The sequence below is a fragment of the Temnothorax longispinosus genome, chromosome 5 (assembly GCF_030848805.1).
Source record: "Temnothorax longispinosus isolate EJ_2023e chromosome 5, Tlon_JGU_v1, whole genome shotgun sequence".
Lineage (NCBI taxonomy): Eukaryota > Metazoa > Arthropoda > Insecta > Hymenoptera > Formicidae > Temnothorax > Temnothorax longispinosus.
The window spans coordinates 16,327,810-16,346,289 of NC_092362.1; the positions used below are offsets into that span (position 1 = coordinate 16,327,810).

The 18,480-nt window shown below is 39.7% G+C and overlaps 1 protein-coding gene across 1 annotated transcript; it reads left to right on the forward strand.

Moving 5' to 3' along the window:
• Window positions 1–1,162: 1,162 nt before the first annotated feature.
• Phtm (cytochrome P450 enzyme phantom) lies at window positions 1,163–18,480 on the forward strand. Its single transcript, XM_071779109.1, has 9 exons — window positions 1,163–1,257; window positions 1,372–1,493; window positions 3,447–3,818; window positions 15,591–15,739; window positions 16,151–16,353; window positions 17,076–17,361; window positions 17,494–17,646; window positions 17,881–18,055; window positions 18,138–18,480. The coding sequence occupies exons 3-9, from the start codon at window positions 3,497–3,499 to the stop codon at window positions 18,314–18,316; spliced, it is 1,467 nt and encodes a 488-aa protein (XP_071635210.1). The 5' UTR covers window positions 1,163–1,257; window positions 1,372–1,493; window positions 3,447–3,496; the 3' UTR covers window positions 18,317–18,480.

The window sequence follows — 18,480 nt, forward strand, 5'->3', positions numbered from 1 at the left end:
GATTGGCGGAGGCGAGCGATAGCTCTCACGTGAGCGGAGGTGAGTGCACATACAGACGAGCTCGTAAGGTGAGCCGAGAAGGCCAGTCGTGTGTGTAAGGGCAATGGGTCGTTGGTAAATTTGTATGCGTCTACGTTAGCACAAAAGTATTAGGAATACATTCATAATGTTCTCTCATGACCATAAATGCAACTTATGAGGAACTTGGTTACATGAAGCTTTTATTTATCCATGATAAATATGTACCTATATAATTATAGAAAAACGCAATATTTAATAGAATTTCACTCTTATGTCCATTTCTACCAATGTAGATCAACTTTGATCACGGTTTAAATTAATTTTTATATTTTTCTAGTTCTGACAATAAGAATTAGAAAAAAATAAAAGTAAGTTAAACCGAGATTAAAATGGATTGGTGGACATTGGAGTGTCAATAAACTGCCTGCAATTAGTTCTAACAATAAGATATTTTTCAAGTAATCGTAAATTATGAGCGCAAACATTTCTAACAAAACAGATTATTTAATTGGTTCATAAAAGCCAAAGCAAAGCACACCTGTTTGACTGAACTTTTTGTCTAGCTAATCTTCTTTCGGGTCTGTCCGAAAAGTGTCATTCTGTGCAGAACATTTCCGATATTTCCAAGGCACCGAAAACTTCCGAACGCATAGGCGTCATGAATGCAGAATATTTCCAAGGCATTGAAAACTTCCGGACGCATAGGCGCCGCGAATACAGAATTTTGAAGTATATTCTGTATCCAAATTTTACCTTTACTCTTGCTACATTGTACGTTATATAATTCATAACACATATCAAATCAATTTTTAAATATAAATGATATTACGACACAAGCATCTTCCATGATATGTCGATGTCATTATAATATGTCAATATCATAAGAGATTTCTTGATCGCTTCATGTGAAATATTGTGACGTCTCTAAATATCTTAGTAATTGTTCAGATAAAATGGTTAAGAAAATATTAAATATCGTTCAATTTAATTACGAGTTTTCGATCTCAAGTTTTAATACGTACGAAAACGTGATCTCTACTCTAATGTCGTCGAATATCGCGGAACAAATCTTTGCTGTCGCAGCAAGGAGAAGTTGTCATTTGGTAGTCAAACGATCCGGGGATCACTTTCGTCAACTGCTTGGCAACGCCACTTAGCTCGACACTGTGGTCGATGTTACATCGAATAGTCTTTCCTACAAAGTATTCCTTCCGAAAAGAAAAAAAAACAACAGTTGTATGTATATCTACATTGTGGAATTTATCTCAATCGGCATTTATCACGTAAATAATAATTATCTGTACATTTCTTCATGTAAAATCGCCGCATATCCTTTTTTCCTTGCTACAGATTCGAGTTTCGTAATTCCCGCTCAACCAGTTATAATATTATTCAAGCGGGCGTGGACCACGGACATCATCGTGGCTGCTGTAGCAGGCTTCTGTGGCAGGATTTCGGTGCTAGCAGATTCGGTAAGTTTCGCTCCCAACGTTATGCTTGCTTCCCGAGTCTAACGTTTTATATAATTGTTATACGCTGAGGATACCTATATTTTTAAATCATAACTTACTTAGAAGTCAGATTTGTGTGATTTGTGTATAAAATGCATTATAACCTCAAAAATTATTAAAGCTTTACAAACTTTAATATTAGAATAACAAGTGTTGAATGTAAGTATATCTAATTTTACCACGTCTGACAATTTGAATTTTAATTTTGATATTTGAAAACGGGTTTTGTTATTTTTGATTCTTTTAATATTTAAATAATGAGTTAATGAACATAACTTTCAGTTACAAAGATTTTTATAGATTTAGTTATAAATTTAATATTTTAATAGGAATTTTTTTTCTAACTATCCAATTTCTATTACATAAAAAATAAACAGGTATAAATATAATAGTCATATTTTCGAATTACCATTATATTCTAAAAACTATTGTGACGTTTCAAAATAAAATTTAAATTAGACGTTAGATCAAGAAAATTATTTTACGTTGAAGAAAAAATATATCTTTATACAAAAGACGCTCATCGCATGAGTTTTTAGTCCCTGCGGACTTTATCATGGTCTCTAAACTAAAATTTAATGTTCAAAGGAATTCCTTTGAATTTGTTGCTGAAAGGAATTCCTTAGGGACCAACATGAAGTGACCGCAGGGACTAAGAACTCGTGCGATAAACGCCTTTTGTAAAGATACATTTCTTCTTCAATGCAAAGTAATCACATTGGACACGTTCACTGCTCATTTGAATTTATTGGTTCTAAAAGTAAGATCCAATACGATCTTCGATTGCTAGGCTACTCTCTATGTGACTCAATACAACAATCCAAGCGCCTCTCCCACTTGTGGAGTACCTCAAAGGGGATCAAAGTTTCAGACCTGTAAATACACTTTAAAAATTTTTTTAAAAAATAATTCCAGAAACTTTTCGGTACCCTTTCATATATAAGTTGTATTTAAGATTGTTGTACGAAAGCTTCACGCGCAGCTTAACATGCGACTAAAATTGTTTTATGAATTTGCTATATATATATAGTTAATAGATTTTTTATTATTAAGTAATTATTATTTAAATCCATATATATTTTTTTCTTTACATGGTTAAATACATTTGCTGCATTCAAATTATTATTAAGTCAAGATAATTTATATCAATCACAAACAAAGCGCGCAGCGTTCTTATGGTTGTCGGAGAATCTCTACTATTTTATCCGGGAAACTGGAAACATTTATTTTCCATTAGACGTGAAAGGGTCAACTTTATACGTAGTGGATTGGATAAAAATACGAAATGCCGTAACCGCTAAGCATTTGCGAACCGAACCGATGGTTGACGGCTATAAAAATCTCGCCGACGCGGGCGCGCCATCGAAAGTAAGCTTCCTCGATTCATCGCCGGCTCATCGGCACGTGTTTGACCACGTGTCGGCCTATATCGCGTAGTCGCAGCACGGAATCGTTCCTTATCCTCTCGGCGATTGTGTACGTGCACGTGCCTCGCTAATGAGATAACTTTACACGAGTGCGTGCGCTCGCCGTAGGCGCAGAGAAAGGTTGTGTTTATATCACTCCGCTTCTGCCGTTGTGCCATTCCTGGAAGCTGAAATCGCGTTCCCTCGATTACGAACGTTCACGATCACCGAGGGATCGTCGGGAGGCACATTCGCGTAATTTACTACATCCGCGTGACTCGCGCGCGTATCTCGCGCGAGAGGATCTTTCACGGAACGCGGTGACGATCCAAACGACTCGATTATAAAGTCATTATTCATTACGAAAACGGTCCATGCCGTCGTTTCACGCACGGCTGCATCTGCGTAAAAATTATCTCGCAACGAGATAACGTTGTAATTTCTTTTTCTGCTAAAAATAAAAAATACATTTCGTGTCGCGCTCGAAAGCATCATCTTTCATTTGCAGGCGACGCAGCATCGTTGCAGCATTTCTGCTTCTGCTGAAACGGGATCACAATGATAGCCCTTATTATTCTGGGCGTATCGCTCGTGCTTCTTATCTACGTCTTCTTTTGTAAAAATCGCAAGTCACTTCGACTTCCACCGGGACCACCGGGCGTTCCGTTGTTCGGTTATCTACCATGGATAGATCCCGTACGTCCCCATGTATCGCTGACGGAACTGGCGAGGAAGTATGGCCCGATTTGTGGGCTACGAATGGGCTCTGTGTACACAGTATTATTATCGGATCCACAGCTGGTAAGGCAGACCTTTGCCAAGGATGCGTTTGCCGGCCGGGCTCCGTTGTACTTGACGCACGGAATGATGCAGGGATACGGTGAGTGAAATACTTTTCTTATTATAAGAATAAATTCGCCACAGAAATAAAAGAAAAGTGTAATAAATTTATAAAGATCGTAGAACAAACTATATAAAATTGAAATCAAACAGCTGATTGAAATAAAAATGTAAAAGGGAAGGTCTAACATTTGCAGGCAACGGGTTAAAATTTTTGACTACAAATCTACAAAAAGCTTAGGGAGTATAGCATTTTATAAATCGATGTAATGGATAACTGATAAGATATGGTAAATCTTACTCAATTTGTTTCAATTATCCTGCTTATTTCGAATAAGTAGAAGAATCATGGAGTTACATTATTAAATATTAAATGTTGAAATTTAAACCAATACCTCTTTAGTTAAACAACATTTTATTTTTAATTACCACCACGTGTGTCGAAATTTCTTATTTTAACACAAAACAGTAGATATTACTTTAGCTTCATTGTTTTAGTTAAATTAACGACATATTATAACATACGACACTACGAATTTAACAATGTATACATAAATGCTTATAAAGGCCTATAATGTTCTTATAAAAAGTTTTGCTAATCGCGTTCGACCTACAATTTAAATAATCTTTGAAGACATAAGCTCTCCCAGCGCGTACAGCATCGCATTGTATGCATGTGAGCATGACTCATCAGCAGGTAACAATGGAGCGAGGCGGTCATAATGAAAGGGCACTACTGTCGTTGTAGGACGTAACGGTTCCTCTAACGAACGAAGATTCGCTATGGACCGACTAACCTACTAACTAACAGTTGAACAACATATCTGCCGTTCGGTGGTGTTTTAGGATTCACAAAAAAAAAAAGAAGCTAAAACATCTCGACCGTCTCGGGAAAAGGGAACGAGGTCGACTCAGCAAGTCGGCCCTCGCAGGATTTAGAGAGAGCTTCCGGGTCGCGTCCGTCGCGACCGTCTTCGTTGTCTCTGCCGATCGTTAAAACCTTCGACCTACAAGCATTTCTTTCGCGTCATATATATAACCCGACGTGTACGCACAGTGAAAGTCATTTCGTCAATACCCTCGGCTCGGAGTGTAAACGAGAAATAAATTTCTTTCGGCAACGCATCGTATTTGCTCGCCAACGCCATTCTAACAGCACTTGGGACATTCCCGTGAAGTCGTTAGAATACGCTCGAAAGTAACGCGCGATTCTCGTTCTGGAATCTATGTTCCGATTCTACTTCATCGAATTTTTACTTTCTTACACGGTCGCGGATCTTTGGTACCTACCAAGGCTTGAAATAAATATAAATGCGCGAAGAACTTCGTATTTTAATTTGTTACTTTATAATCCGAAGATACACCGTCTATATTATATTAAAATCATTTTTGTTTTGGGTAATGATAAAGTACCTAAAATGTCGAATGTTGAAACATTGCAGAAAGAACGTGTGAATCGTTACTTTAATGTCGCCTAGCATGCGATTATAATAATTAATTACGCAATGTACAAATGCATTCGCGCAATTTTTGTCGGAATTCATTGCGATGTCGCACGTCATTGTCAAGATAGAGAAAATCGCGTGTTTCGCCAAGATATGAACCATCAAGGAGAATAGAATAGAGCTGGTCAGCCTACTCTCCGAATGGTCCCGTTCTCGCGATAACGAGGACTCTAGATCCAAGTGCCGTTACGATTTTCGATTTACGATCGAGCGTTACCGATCGCGGCGCGACATTTGATAGCGGGTCCTCTGCACACGAGTCTCCGAGTCGCCCCGTTACTCGAGATATACGGACTGTCGCGGACATAATACATGATAGATAAGAGAGTATCGCGGGAACGTCTCCCGCCTCTCGCCGGGATTCTTCGTTCCTCTAATCTCATGCAGAAATCAAAACGCTCGAGCTTGGCGCGTTCCGTCGATGTACATCGGGAATATCGGAAGTCGGGATTAAATTACCGTTCGCCGCGGAGGCTGTCCCTTGATTTGTGCGGCGCGGCCTTTGTTTCCAGACGAAAACAGGGTTACTCGAACGGCCGTAAGTTTCGCCCGCCGACTGAAAATTCGCCGGCAAGGCCACAAATTCCGTCGTCGGCAACGGCGGCGGCGGCGGCGGCAGCGATCCGAGCTGAGCGGAGCCGGGCGGTGCTGTGCCGTGCCGTGCCGAGTTGAGCGGGACGATAATTTCACGGCAAAGTATACCACGGGACCCGGTGGTACCTTTACACCTCGTTTCGAAAGCTCCCATTCTCCCGTTCGCAATCCGCCGTCTTCGGCGCGCTTCTTTCTCTCCTTCCCCGCTCCCTATGCCTCCTTGTCCCTCCCAAGCCTTCTTTCCTCTTCATTCTTTCTTTCTTTTTTTTCTCTCGATGCCCGGTGCATACACGCGCGTGTACGTGAGCCTTCGGCGATGTTTACGAGGCGCCATGCCTCCAAGTCAACGGCCCCGTGATTTCTCCATTCATTTCCTTCGCCGCTATCGCCGCCGATCTTTTACATGCGCGCCGATCTAGCGGCGCGCCGATAAATACTCGCGTGCATCACGAGTTGACCGCGATATCGACCTCGGGACGATTAGCCATTCGCGGATTCGAATTTAAAAATATGAATTCAGTTACTTATTGGAAGTTTTATTTCCGCAGTAGGCGAACGGTTTAATAGAACCTGCTTTTCTTGAATTTTACATGCAACATTTCTAGCTGTTAAGTAAATTTAGACTTAACAGTTTAAGGACTGTGTGAAAAATTTATTTCATAATCAGGACAATAAATTGATAAACGACAAAGTGAGTAAGCATCAGAGATTGGGAGTCATATCTTTGGATGCGGTTCTGCATATAGAATGAATAGTAATGTGAAATTAAATTTATGCATAGAGAAGCAAATTAGGCTTAATAAGAAAATATCCTTATAAATATCGTATATCTCTTATTGATGAAAATTGTATCGCCACTTTTGCATCAAGGAGTTGCTATCGCAACTTTTACAGATTTCATGCATATTTTTATGAGTCATAAAAAATTTTAATTTATTCTAATTTTCGTTGTATCAATTCATCATGTGAATAACGGATTACACTTGCCTTGCATGTTTTTTGAAATAATTTGAAGTGCGAAATAAGCTTGCGAAAAAATTGCAGAAAGAGCTATATATATGTTGAAGATAAAATAATTTAAAATTAAAAACCAAAGCGATTGCAACAAAGCTATCTCAGTTTAGACGTATGCGACGAATTCGTGATGCACAGTTACATTCAGTACAGCTACATCCTTCGCACGTGCACCCTCGCGACATTGAGATGCTTCTGCTACCTTTCACAAAAGGCTCCTGCGTTCGAAGAGCCTTCCTTCGCTTCTCGTGCCCCACCAGGGGATCCAGGAAAGATCCTCCCGCCGTGGATTTCCTTTCTTTCTCTTCATCGGGAATAACGCCCGGTGGGGAGAGCCACGCCTCCGACAACAGGTACTGTCCGTAGGTATATTTTGTGATACGTGAACTTTCGCTAAAGTTAGATCGACCGCGAGCATTCGGCTCGGCAGGAAAGGGAGGCTCTCTGAAGTGTCTAACGCTTATTCCAAGTAGTGAGGGCCGAGATTAATCAGACGAGCGACCAGACATTGCGGATCATTACTACTTATAGGTGTACAAAAGTGCGCATCACCACGCGTTGATGTCTCTGAATCAAACTATCGATAAAAATGCATTGTCTCTATCGCGTTTTCCGACGAATGCAGTAGCTTTTCATTTATATCCCAATATTTAAATTTTATTTTAATTGATAATCAAATAGTCTGTAAAAGAAGAAGAAAGAAAATACATTTATTGTATTCACAAAATGTTTGTGAAAATAAACTCAATAATTTATAAAATAATACATAGTTATTTGAAATATCAGAATCAGAACGCAAAATTGCATTCAAAACTGGGCAATATATAATAATGTCGTACAATTTCATCTTTAGAGCAATAATTTCACTATATTTGACACTTGACTAGCTAATATTCAATACCGAATCTAAATCTCGATAAAGTTTCTTGTGTAAAAGCCACTTGCAATAGGTTAAGGAATAAATTTTATTCTATTTGCACTTCTTAACATTAACTATCGATATAATTCTCGAAATTACATACCTCACTCTTTTTTTATTTAAATTTATGCGCATCGTAAATAAATTATTACTTCAGTTTCTCTCGATAAAATACAATGTGTGTATCTTGGAAATTATTCATATTTTTCAATTTTATTTATGCATCTCATTCTCCGCCTCGCGGTAAATTTAGGGTGTATACCCTATACTTGAGTGGCTCAATAAAAATTTATGAGAGAAATGCCATACATAAATCGACAATGGAGATGCCTGACAGATGGACACGGGGAAGAATACCGACGCGTGCCTTCTGACGGCGCAACCAGTAATTATTCGACAGTGCGTTTACACGCGCCTCTTTATGGGCGCGCTCACATTTCTTATGCGGTCGGCAAACTGGTTGCCCCACCACGCTCGGATAAAGCCGTGCGTAATAGCGTTAATTTATTATAGAGCGCGCCGAGATGGCGATAACGCGCCGTCCGTAATAAACATATTACGCAAGTCTCTACTCGTATCGCGCGTCACGTGTCGCATTGCCGAATCGACCAACCAACTCGCGTTTCATAGAATTCTATCAATCGTGAATTAGAAAAAAAAAGACAGATGACAAAAATTAAGGTGTGAATTATAAATTGTGGCATTATGTGTGTTTGACGGTTTTTATATTTTTATCTTATTTCTTGTCTTATTTGTTTGTAATCGATCCTGCTGATTGGATTTCATCAATCGCGCCATTATTTAATTCAATCATTATATTTTAATAATTATCTAAATTCTTCTTCTTATCGTTTTTTAAAACTAAGCATTCGAAAAAATATAGATATGTAGTTATAATGTACAGATTTACAGAATCTTGTAGACAAGCGTACTATTCTATTGATTTATATATATTTTTATGCTGACGCTGTTACTGAATTTCAGCGATAATTTGAGTATTTAAAAATATATGCGCGATCCTTTCATTAAAACCAGTACGAAAAACAATCGGAATATACACAACTTGAGGCTTGTAAATTATTCTATACAATAGTGGCATTTCTAGGAATAGACTCGTTCTAGGAAGTTATTTTAGCGAAACCTATTATAATGAGCATTTGAACAGGCAAGATTAGGAAGGATTAAGAAGGATCGAAAGTACCGTAGGTCGGTGATCAGGTACGAGGAGGTAACGGAAACTAAAACGCCGGCGGCCGAAAGGTATTAATAGGTTTCTAGGAAACAAACCGAAAGTGAAAATGTTAATCCTTATGACACGTCTACCGGGAATACCGGGAAATAATCGACTGTTTCTCGCATTTAGATTAAATCCTGGAATATCACTCGTAAAACTACACGTTGCATGCAAAATATTCTTTGTTGAAAACAATTTCATTTTATGACAGGTCAATATAGATAATAAATTTTGAGACGCAATGCGATATATCGCGATTTTTTAGCTAAACAATAATTTGGAGTACAGTCGCGAAATAAAAAAAGTACGTTATCTTAAATAAATTTTATTCTTACAAAAAAATAATAATATATATAAAAATAAATAAATATCGGCAATAATTAAAACGAATGTGTTAATGTAAATGCGATATGACGATTCGCACGCCGTTAGTCCCGATAACAAGTGTAGAAAAGTCGAAGATATCGTTACTGAAGCCGATTACATGACGGCATCACGATTACAGTCTAACAACCGAGTGCGGGGATCCCAGACTGTCACATTACACCTTGTACAGCGAGGGCAAGGCGCGCCGATGGACAGTGGAAAGAGGGGAGAAGAAGGGGGAGAGAGACTTGATCTTGGAAAATGATAGATCGTCGCCGCCACTCTCGTTACCGCGGTGCATCGACCTGCATCGCGGCGATCGTCAAAAGTGTCTGAACGATGCGACGGCGTTGGCCTTTAAGCGGGTCGACGAAACCTGAAATTCTCGACGTCCTTGGTGCCGCTGCCGCTGCCACACGAACTGCAACACGTCGACGGCTAATTTCGGCCGATAAAGGAAAAAAAATGATCGCTCTGTCACGATTCACTTTTATGACATCGCGATTCGCTTGGTAGGATCCTTCGACGAGGACGACCGACTTTTGGCCACTTATACCAAAATTGCTGGTGACGTCGTCGTCCTTTTCTTTCTTCAACCATCACGGAGGGAGATTCTTATTGAAAAAACGCACCTAGACATATTTTTCATTGACTTGACTGCCCCTCCTAATATTATCGAATATTCAAAATTCGCAAATCAGTATATTACTGTTGTGTAAAATTACATTATGGCAGAATAAAAATAATAATAAAAATAAATGAGTTTCTCAGAAGCCAAAAAAATTTCCGATGTTTAGTTTTAATTTCATAATTTGACAAAATAAAACTTTTCGGTATTAAAATTTATTAAGGCGTATTCATAAATGTCAGAGAAAGAGAGAGAGAGAGAGAGAGAGAGCTTAAAAATAAAAATAAAAATAAAAAGTCCGAAAACATTAATCTGAATCAGAATTACAGCCTCTCAAAGTTACAATAAGCCTCTTAGATCGATGATAATCCTATTTAAGCGCAATTAGCCTTTAATTCTATTATAGAATTAAATATATAATATTATAGGATGAATAGGATGTGAACTGTTCACTCAGCGGATAGTTCATATACTGATGCCTGTTATTTTTAAATATATATGTATATTTTAAGAAAATTAAAGAAAAAAAATGGTAAAAAAAATTTTTTTAAAGCAATTTTCCCTTTAATGAAAATATAAGATAATCATACGCTCTGGTACTCAAATTAAGAAAGTGACAAAAAAAGAAGTTGATCTGTTTGGTTTCTGAGAGGCTTGAATAGCATTAAAATTCGTTTCTCTATATTTTGTTTAAGTTGCGCTTTTCCGCTTCACCATTTAACGTAAAGTATATCAATCATGTCAGAGACTTCTCCCTTCCTCAATTCTCAATTAAATTGAATCGATACATGCAGGATGGTTAGTTGACAGACTTTTAATTCAGTTGCACTCCACGTAAGCTTCTTCTTACACGGGTTCGAAGAAGGTAACGAGCAGAAGCGAACGTTCGCGTAACGCCGATGATCTAAATTGTTATAGAAACGTCGCAGTTTCCAATCGGACTTGGCATACCACAGCACTGACTCAACGGTGCAGGCGCGCGTGCAAAATAAACATTACACACACACATACACACAACCGAGCTTCCAAGAGACTATTCCCGCGCCTGACTTGTTACAAGCGCGTGTAACACTGACGTAAGACGTCCGCGATTTTCCCGCGGACGGCTTGTTTTCCTCTTTCGAACGACGGACTGGGTGTGGGTGGAATTTCATATTTTTTTCCTTCGCGGCGATCCTGCTCCCCACGCACTATTCTTGTGTCTCCCTTTTTTCATTCTACATAATTATTGAGCATCTACTACTTTTGTACAGCTTTCTTCGTTGCGTCGTAAAGCTACCCGTAACATAAATTGCAATTCTGTCCGAACGACTTCCAGTTTCGAAATCTTGTTTATAGCACGAACTTATTTATAAAAGTAAATTATTATAAATTAGAGTGCTTGCCCAATTGTTACAGAAAACGTTACCTATATATATCAGTTAACGACTGTGTACTCGTAATTAAAATAAATTGCCGTCTCCCGCGCTTACATGCGCCTTCAACTAACGATCACGTATCGAAGCGAGTTCGATCGCTGGCTGCCGTTCGGGATCCATCAATCTTTTTCCCGTTTTCGTAACGAGCGGTTTATTCGCAATTGGGTAGGTTAGGCACGTCCGTGCGAACCCGGGACCGGCCGCGGCTCGCGCCGATGCGAAGGACTCTCACTTTTATCGGTCTCCTTGAAGGAAGTTCTCCCGGTCGTCGACAGTTCTGCTCTGCATCCGCGGGGAATTACAGTTAGCTCCGCAAGGACGGGCCGACGGCCTCTCCCGTTAAGAGCGACAGAGCGTTGTATGGACGAATGGCGTTCACATCGTCGACCTGTCACGACCCGCGTACCCGAAGGTCGTCGGTAATCATCTAGAGTCCCCCCTTCCCCCCAGCTTTCACGAGTTGACGCAATTAGTCGAGATGTACATACATACTGCGCATATAGTGCACACCTCGTAAAAGAAAATTGTTGCGACGATTTCCATAGTATCAGAAAAAATATGATATTTAATGGTTTCCTGTCACTCAATAAAAACTAAATGTCCATTTCTACCAATGTAGATTAACTTTGATCTCGGTTTAACTTACTTTTTATCTTTTTTTAATCCTTAGAGCTAGAAAAAGGTAAAAAGTAAGTTAAACCGAGATTAAAGTTAATCTAAATTGGTAGAAATGGACATAAAATGCAAATATTATGACCGGCCTCGTAATTTTTTTCCTGAATTCCATATATGTACTGATGATCGATTAATGTGCGAATCGACAAACAAGTAATTATTCGACAAATAATTATTATAATAAGGTAATATGTTTAATACGTATCATTTATCATAATGACTTCACTTAGGAGTCGAAAGTTTCGAAGAAAAACATCAGCTAAGTGGAAATGAGCAGCATTTAATTGCTTGCGACCGTTTAAAACCTGATAAATGCGTTTAAAAAAATTAGCAATCAATTTCTCTTATACATGTATACTAATGAGAGGGTAGATTAATTAGCAAAGTAGCAACGTTGATCCGAGGAACAAATTTTTAAACTTCGAAATTGTTTCAACAACAAGATGTCCAGCAATGTCTAAAAAATGAATTAATTTACAGTTTTGAGTAATGGTAACAGTTCGCGATATCAGCTCTTTGAATAATAACAGGCAATTAGAAAAATAGTTCCGATCTTTAAAGAGCAGTTCTTAAACCATTTGCTGTTCAATATTCCTCGACTACCAGTTATTATCCCTTCGACAATTATTCTGACTCATCCGTCGAATCTTGCAATCGGAAAATTGTTCGCAATTATCTGCGCGATAAGGACAATGAATTATTGCGGGCAAAAAAGCTGGCGCGCAGTCGCGAGATACACGCTTTAACAAGAGAAACCCCTAAAATATATTTATTTTATTTTATATACCTATATATTTATTTAATACAACCGATCATATATTTTCCTTATGGCTTCTCGTCGCGCAGCCAGCCTTAGGAATCTCGTGCATAATTCGGTCGTGGACACTCGTCGAAGGATCATTACCGAATAGTCACACTTTTCAACCGGCCGACAAAGCTGTCGTGGCATTTTAATGGCACGCCATAAAACGCACGATCGATCGGTCGACTGTATTTGGACAGGACGACTATCGCGCGTCGCCTCCATCCCGCGCTGCTGCACTCGTCGAGTTTTTTGCCGGTCGAGGTGGAATGACCGGCCCTGAAACGTTCGAACGTGTATATGCATTATCCGTCTCTCGTCCGGTTTATTTCTGGCGGTTCGCGAATTCGACGGAGATCGCCGTGCCCGAGTGATGTCATCCCCTGAAATCACCGCGGCGGGGTGTTTAGTTGCGTAAGAATCGACCGGCAAGGAGAGCTCATTGTCCGTAGTCTGCTTCTTTCCCCGCTTCGCGTCTGCCACGCGCAGATGCATTGCGAGGATGAAAAACAAACGTGCGAACTACAAAGTTAGAGCTGCGTGTACGTAATCTTTTCCTTTTAGAAATTACTCCTTCAAAGCTACGCAATTCTCTTTCACCCTTCTCTTTTTAATACTTTTCCAATTTTCTTTTGATATTGCAATATATATTAAAATTATAGTCAATTGCTAAAAATAAAGAAAATACAATATAGTCAGTCACTTACAATTAGATGTAGAATAGATATTTATTTTTGTGTGCCTCAAAACTTCGAAATAAATCTTGAAATTAATTGCCTTGAATTAATTATTTTTCTTTTATAAGAAATACTGTGCGAAGAAATATAAAATTTATCTTATAATCGAAAGTTCAGTTATACGTTGCGAATTTTATTTCTTCGTGCGAACTTCGAAGATAATTTAAGATCGATCAAGCAGAAAGATTAATGCACACGTGGCGCACCTGCGATCCCGGAAAGTTTTCTTGGCGTCATTTAAATACGACACTGACCTATCGACAACGCTGCTGCCTCTTAGAACAAGCTGCGAATGATAAATAGTATCGCAAACACGCATCGCGCGGTGACCTGTTTATACCCTAGCGGACTTTCATTATTTCTTCTCTCGGCGCTCGTCGCTCTCGAGCGTGCAAAATGACGAATTCTAAATTCGTAGAAATACTCGTCTCTCCCGCGATGCGAGTTCGCTTTCGTTCCGTGGAAACATGCGCGGCCAAAAATCAAGGTGGACCCCATTCCCGGCCAACAGCCGATTAAAAATCGTGACGTCTTGCTATATATGTGCTTGCGATATATACGTGTACTTCTGTTCGTCTTTTTTTCTCTTATATAACTGATAAGGGATTCGCGCGTAACGTAAAGAAAGAGAGAGTAGATAATCCGAGATACCACGATGACAAATTGCACGCCGCAGATCCCGATCTGTATTCCCGCGGCACATCGACCGTAAACCTCGATAATCTCATTGACCGATGATCAAGATTCCGAGATCATTCTCGCGCCGGCGACACTCGCGTGTGATCTGGCTGCAAAGTCGACGTAGCAGATGTACATAAGCGACACACCTTCACCGTCGTCGCGCAGATGCATAAACTCTTCGGCGCGAAGTCTTGTCTCTCGATCTTAATAATCCTTTAATTATCCAGCATCGTATAAAAATCATATAATTGCTATTCCTATTGAGCTAATTAAGCGCGATTGCTGCGCGCATATAAGAGTGAATTTAAATTGATTCCATCTGTGAGATTCTATCTGTACTTGTACTTGTGCTCAATTGTCATTATCATCTTTTTTATGTTTTCTATTTGAAAAAATAAATATAAGATAAATATGATATGCAGTAAGTGAGCACACGAGCACGAAAAAAGAGGGGACTAGTAGAAAATGCGATTAAAGGGAATCGACGGTAATAGTCGGAAAACAAAAGGAATCGAGCGGATAACGTCAGCGGCGATGAACACTTTGTCACTATCGCCGTCATCTGCAGCCTAATCAGCAATCGCGATCGCTATTAATCAACGACCGCCGTGTCTGGTTTATGCGGCGAACACGCGCGCGCCGAAGAGAGGGACGGTGGGTGAGTGGGTGCGGTGAGAGATTATTGTTTATTCATTCGAGGATTATCCTTCGGCGAGTTCAGTGGCTGCGCCTACTTACGGAATGACAGTAATCCTCTCGCTATTTTTTACACCCTCCCACCACGAAGCGCGGCTCGCCTCCACGCTGAAAGAGGGAACGCGACGGAGGCACGTTCGGGTGGCGGCTTATTTATGACCGCGTGATTAAGGTGCGACGAGGATCGCCTTCGCGCGAGGGAAGAAAAAAAAAGAGAGGAAAGAGGAAATTCTCGAACGAGACTCAAGGTCGATATTCTCACTATCATATCGGTTAAGTCACAGTCCAGTCACGGTCCGGTCACGATCAATCAAAAATCATTGCCAATAAATTCAATGCTTTTTCGAGTCTGCATTGACACTGCAAATTTAATGCTCTTTCGAGTTTGCATTCACACACGGTCAAGCGTGACCGGCAGTGTGAACGCAAACTCGAAAAAGCATTGAATTTAGTGACAACGATTTTGGATCGGCTCGTGACCGGACCGTGCCTTACCGATAGTGAGAATCGATCTTTATCGGCGTTTCTTTATGTACTCCGCAGGTCTCATTTGCGCGGAGGGTGATCTCTGGAGAGATCAAAGAAGATTTGTAGCCGGATGCCTGAAGAATTTCGGCATGACGAAACTACCCGGTACCAAAAGGGACAAAATGGAACAAAGGATTCTCGTAGCCGTGAACGAGTGCACGTCGGTAAATTAAGCGTCCAGAGTATTTAACACAAGGCCGTCGTGTCGCTAAATCTGCCCCTAAACGACTATGTCAATGACCGAACATTTCATTCCAGAAGGAATATTCAACTCATGCTCAAGTTAACATTTATTTATCTGGAAATGTCATCGCATTTAATGAAGCTATTAATTTCTGCATGACATTTCGATGCCATCGTTTTCGCTTAACAGTCTTAATGTAAAAACAGGCGCATATGATATCGAAAGAAAAATTTTTGCTCGACAATCCGTTACGTTAGGAACATAATATAAGAACACGAATTTGAAGTATTGCGGGCGTATTTTTCAAAATCTTTTCACGTCAACTAAAGGCATATGGAGAGGGAAGCAGATTAATAATAATGACGAAATACCTTCCTTATTGATATCTTAGAAACTAAAAGAGCTCACTATGGAAGACGGTATTGATCCCCTCGAGACGCTCCATCATTGTGTAGGTAACATGATGAACGATCTCGTGTTTGGTAAAGTTTACAACGAGAACGACCAGGTGTGGAAATGGCTGCGACACCTGCAAGAGGAAGGAGTTAAGCATATCGGAGTAGCAGGGCCACTTAATTTTTTGCCGTTTCTCAGGTACGACAATATCCCTTGACAGAGATCCTTTGAAAATCCTCGCCGATTTATACCTATAGCACATGATTTTCATCCTCCTAACGAAAAGTAAACCATTATTGTGAAGAAAAAAACTGAGTAAATTGATCCGCACAGCCATTAACACGTTGACGATGCGACAATGATTTATTCAGTGTTTATACCATGCAAAAAATGCCGTGTTTTTCATCGAAGGCGGTGGCTTTTGTGCGATAAACATGGAAAGGTAGGCAACTGCCTTTTTGTGCGTACGTAAGTGACATGATAAATTGAACTGTATAGCAAAGAGCAAGTACAAATCTTTGTTTTAAAAAAATAGCGCGAAGGACATTTTTATTCATGCAAAATCATCACGTTAAGTTTGCATAAGTTAGACTGGAAGGTTGTCGATAAAACGTCTTCAACAAAAGGTTATAATTATAAAATCAAATTAGCTTATTCTAACGATGGTAAAGCGGATGTAAGATAACGTAATTACACCGTCAATAAACGGATATTGTAATCGCTGACACATTATTTCGAATTTTTATCTTCTTTTATATATTCATTTTGTTTAGATGGCGTATGTTAAAGATATTAACCGATCATACTTTAACAGTTAATAACAGCGAAATTACATTGCGTTTAAGAGTTAAAAAAATTAATTTCAACCGACATAATTTGAGTGCTAAATTCTTTTGTTGAATATTTCTCTAATTATTTAGATTTTTGCCACGATATGGCAAAGTAATGGAGTCACTTATCGGTGGCAAGTTAAAAACGCATCAGGAATATCAAAAAATCATCGACGAGCATCGTGCTCGACGCGAGAAAATGGATAGCTTCCTCGCGGCTTTCGATGAGGCAATGAGTACCAATGAGGGCAATGGATATTTCACACAACCGCAATTTTATCACCTGCTAGCCGATCTTTATGGCGCAGGCACCGATACAACTTTGACAACTTTCCGTTGGTTCCTGCTCTTCATGGCAGCACATCCGGACGAGCAAGTACGCCTGTATCCTTGAATTTATGCTTTTTCGTAAGAGATATTATATTAAGCGAACGTTCCTCTCAATGGAAAGTTGTCGGCCCGCCGTGCAATCTCTTCGAACCCTATGCGTCCTTGTCTCTCTGTGCAGAAAATAATTCAGGACGAAATGAACGAGCTGTTGGGACAAAAGCTACCCAGTTTGGAGGACAGACTGCTTTTAATTCGACTGGAGGCGGCCATCGCAGAGACGCAAAGATTGAGGAGCGTGGTGCCGGTCGGCATCCCTCACGGAACAATAGAGGTAATTGTGGCAGGTGACAAGTAGAATGGAAAGAATCAACGGGCAGCGCGGTGCTTCTTCGTACCGTTTCATTCCATGAAGTCGAAAGCGCCTAATTATGACTTATATTAATAATTATTTAATATCTTCGCGGTCGATTAACATCAGCAACAAACGATCGAACGGTTAATCTTACATATTTCTGTGCGCGCGAAATGAAAATTGAGGTGAACTCTCAAGATGATTTGCATTCAGGACACACAAATAGGCGATTACGATGTACCGAAAGGCACTATGGTTGTTCCGTTGCAATGGGCTATTCATACCGATCCTTCGTACTGGCACGACCCGCTCTCGTTTAAACCGGAGAGATTTATTGCTGAGGATGGAAGCCTCGTCAAGCCGAAAGCCTTTTTACCGTATCAAGCAGGTAGGTTTACGTAGGAGACGTAAGATCGGAAACGGTTTCGCACGATATTAAACGTACATTGTGGTTTCATATAATACGATAGGTAAACGTATGTGCGTCGGTGACGAACTGGCCAAGATGATATTATTTCTGTTCGCCGCAAGATTTCTTCATTCATTTGTTATCTCCGTGCCATCCGGTATGCGTATCGATCTGGAAGGTGAGTGTGGAATTACCCTGATTCCGAAACCGCATCGCTTAGTTTTTACATCGCGGGAATAAGCTTATATACACTTGCAACAATGTTTCTTATATGTGTGACATTATATAAAATAAAATACATATGAATTTCATAAATATATTATGTCTACGTATACGTGCTTTATTTTTTTCTGTATGCGGATAAAGTACGCGTTTATATTAAATAAATATAATTGATAGTAATA

Coding starts and splice junctions, on each gene's coding strand:
- Phtm (XM_071779109.1), top strand. CDS start 3,497: ATGATAGCCCTTATTATTCTGGGCGTATCGCTCGTGCTTCTTATCTAC. Junction 3,819..15,590: donor CGGAATGATGCAGGGATACG/GTGAGTGAAATA, acceptor TGTACTCCGCAG/GTCTCATTTGCGCGGAGGGT. Junction 16,354..17,075: donor AATTTTTTGCCGTTTCTCAG/GTACGACAATAT, acceptor CTAATTATTTAG/ATTTTTGCCACGATATGGCA.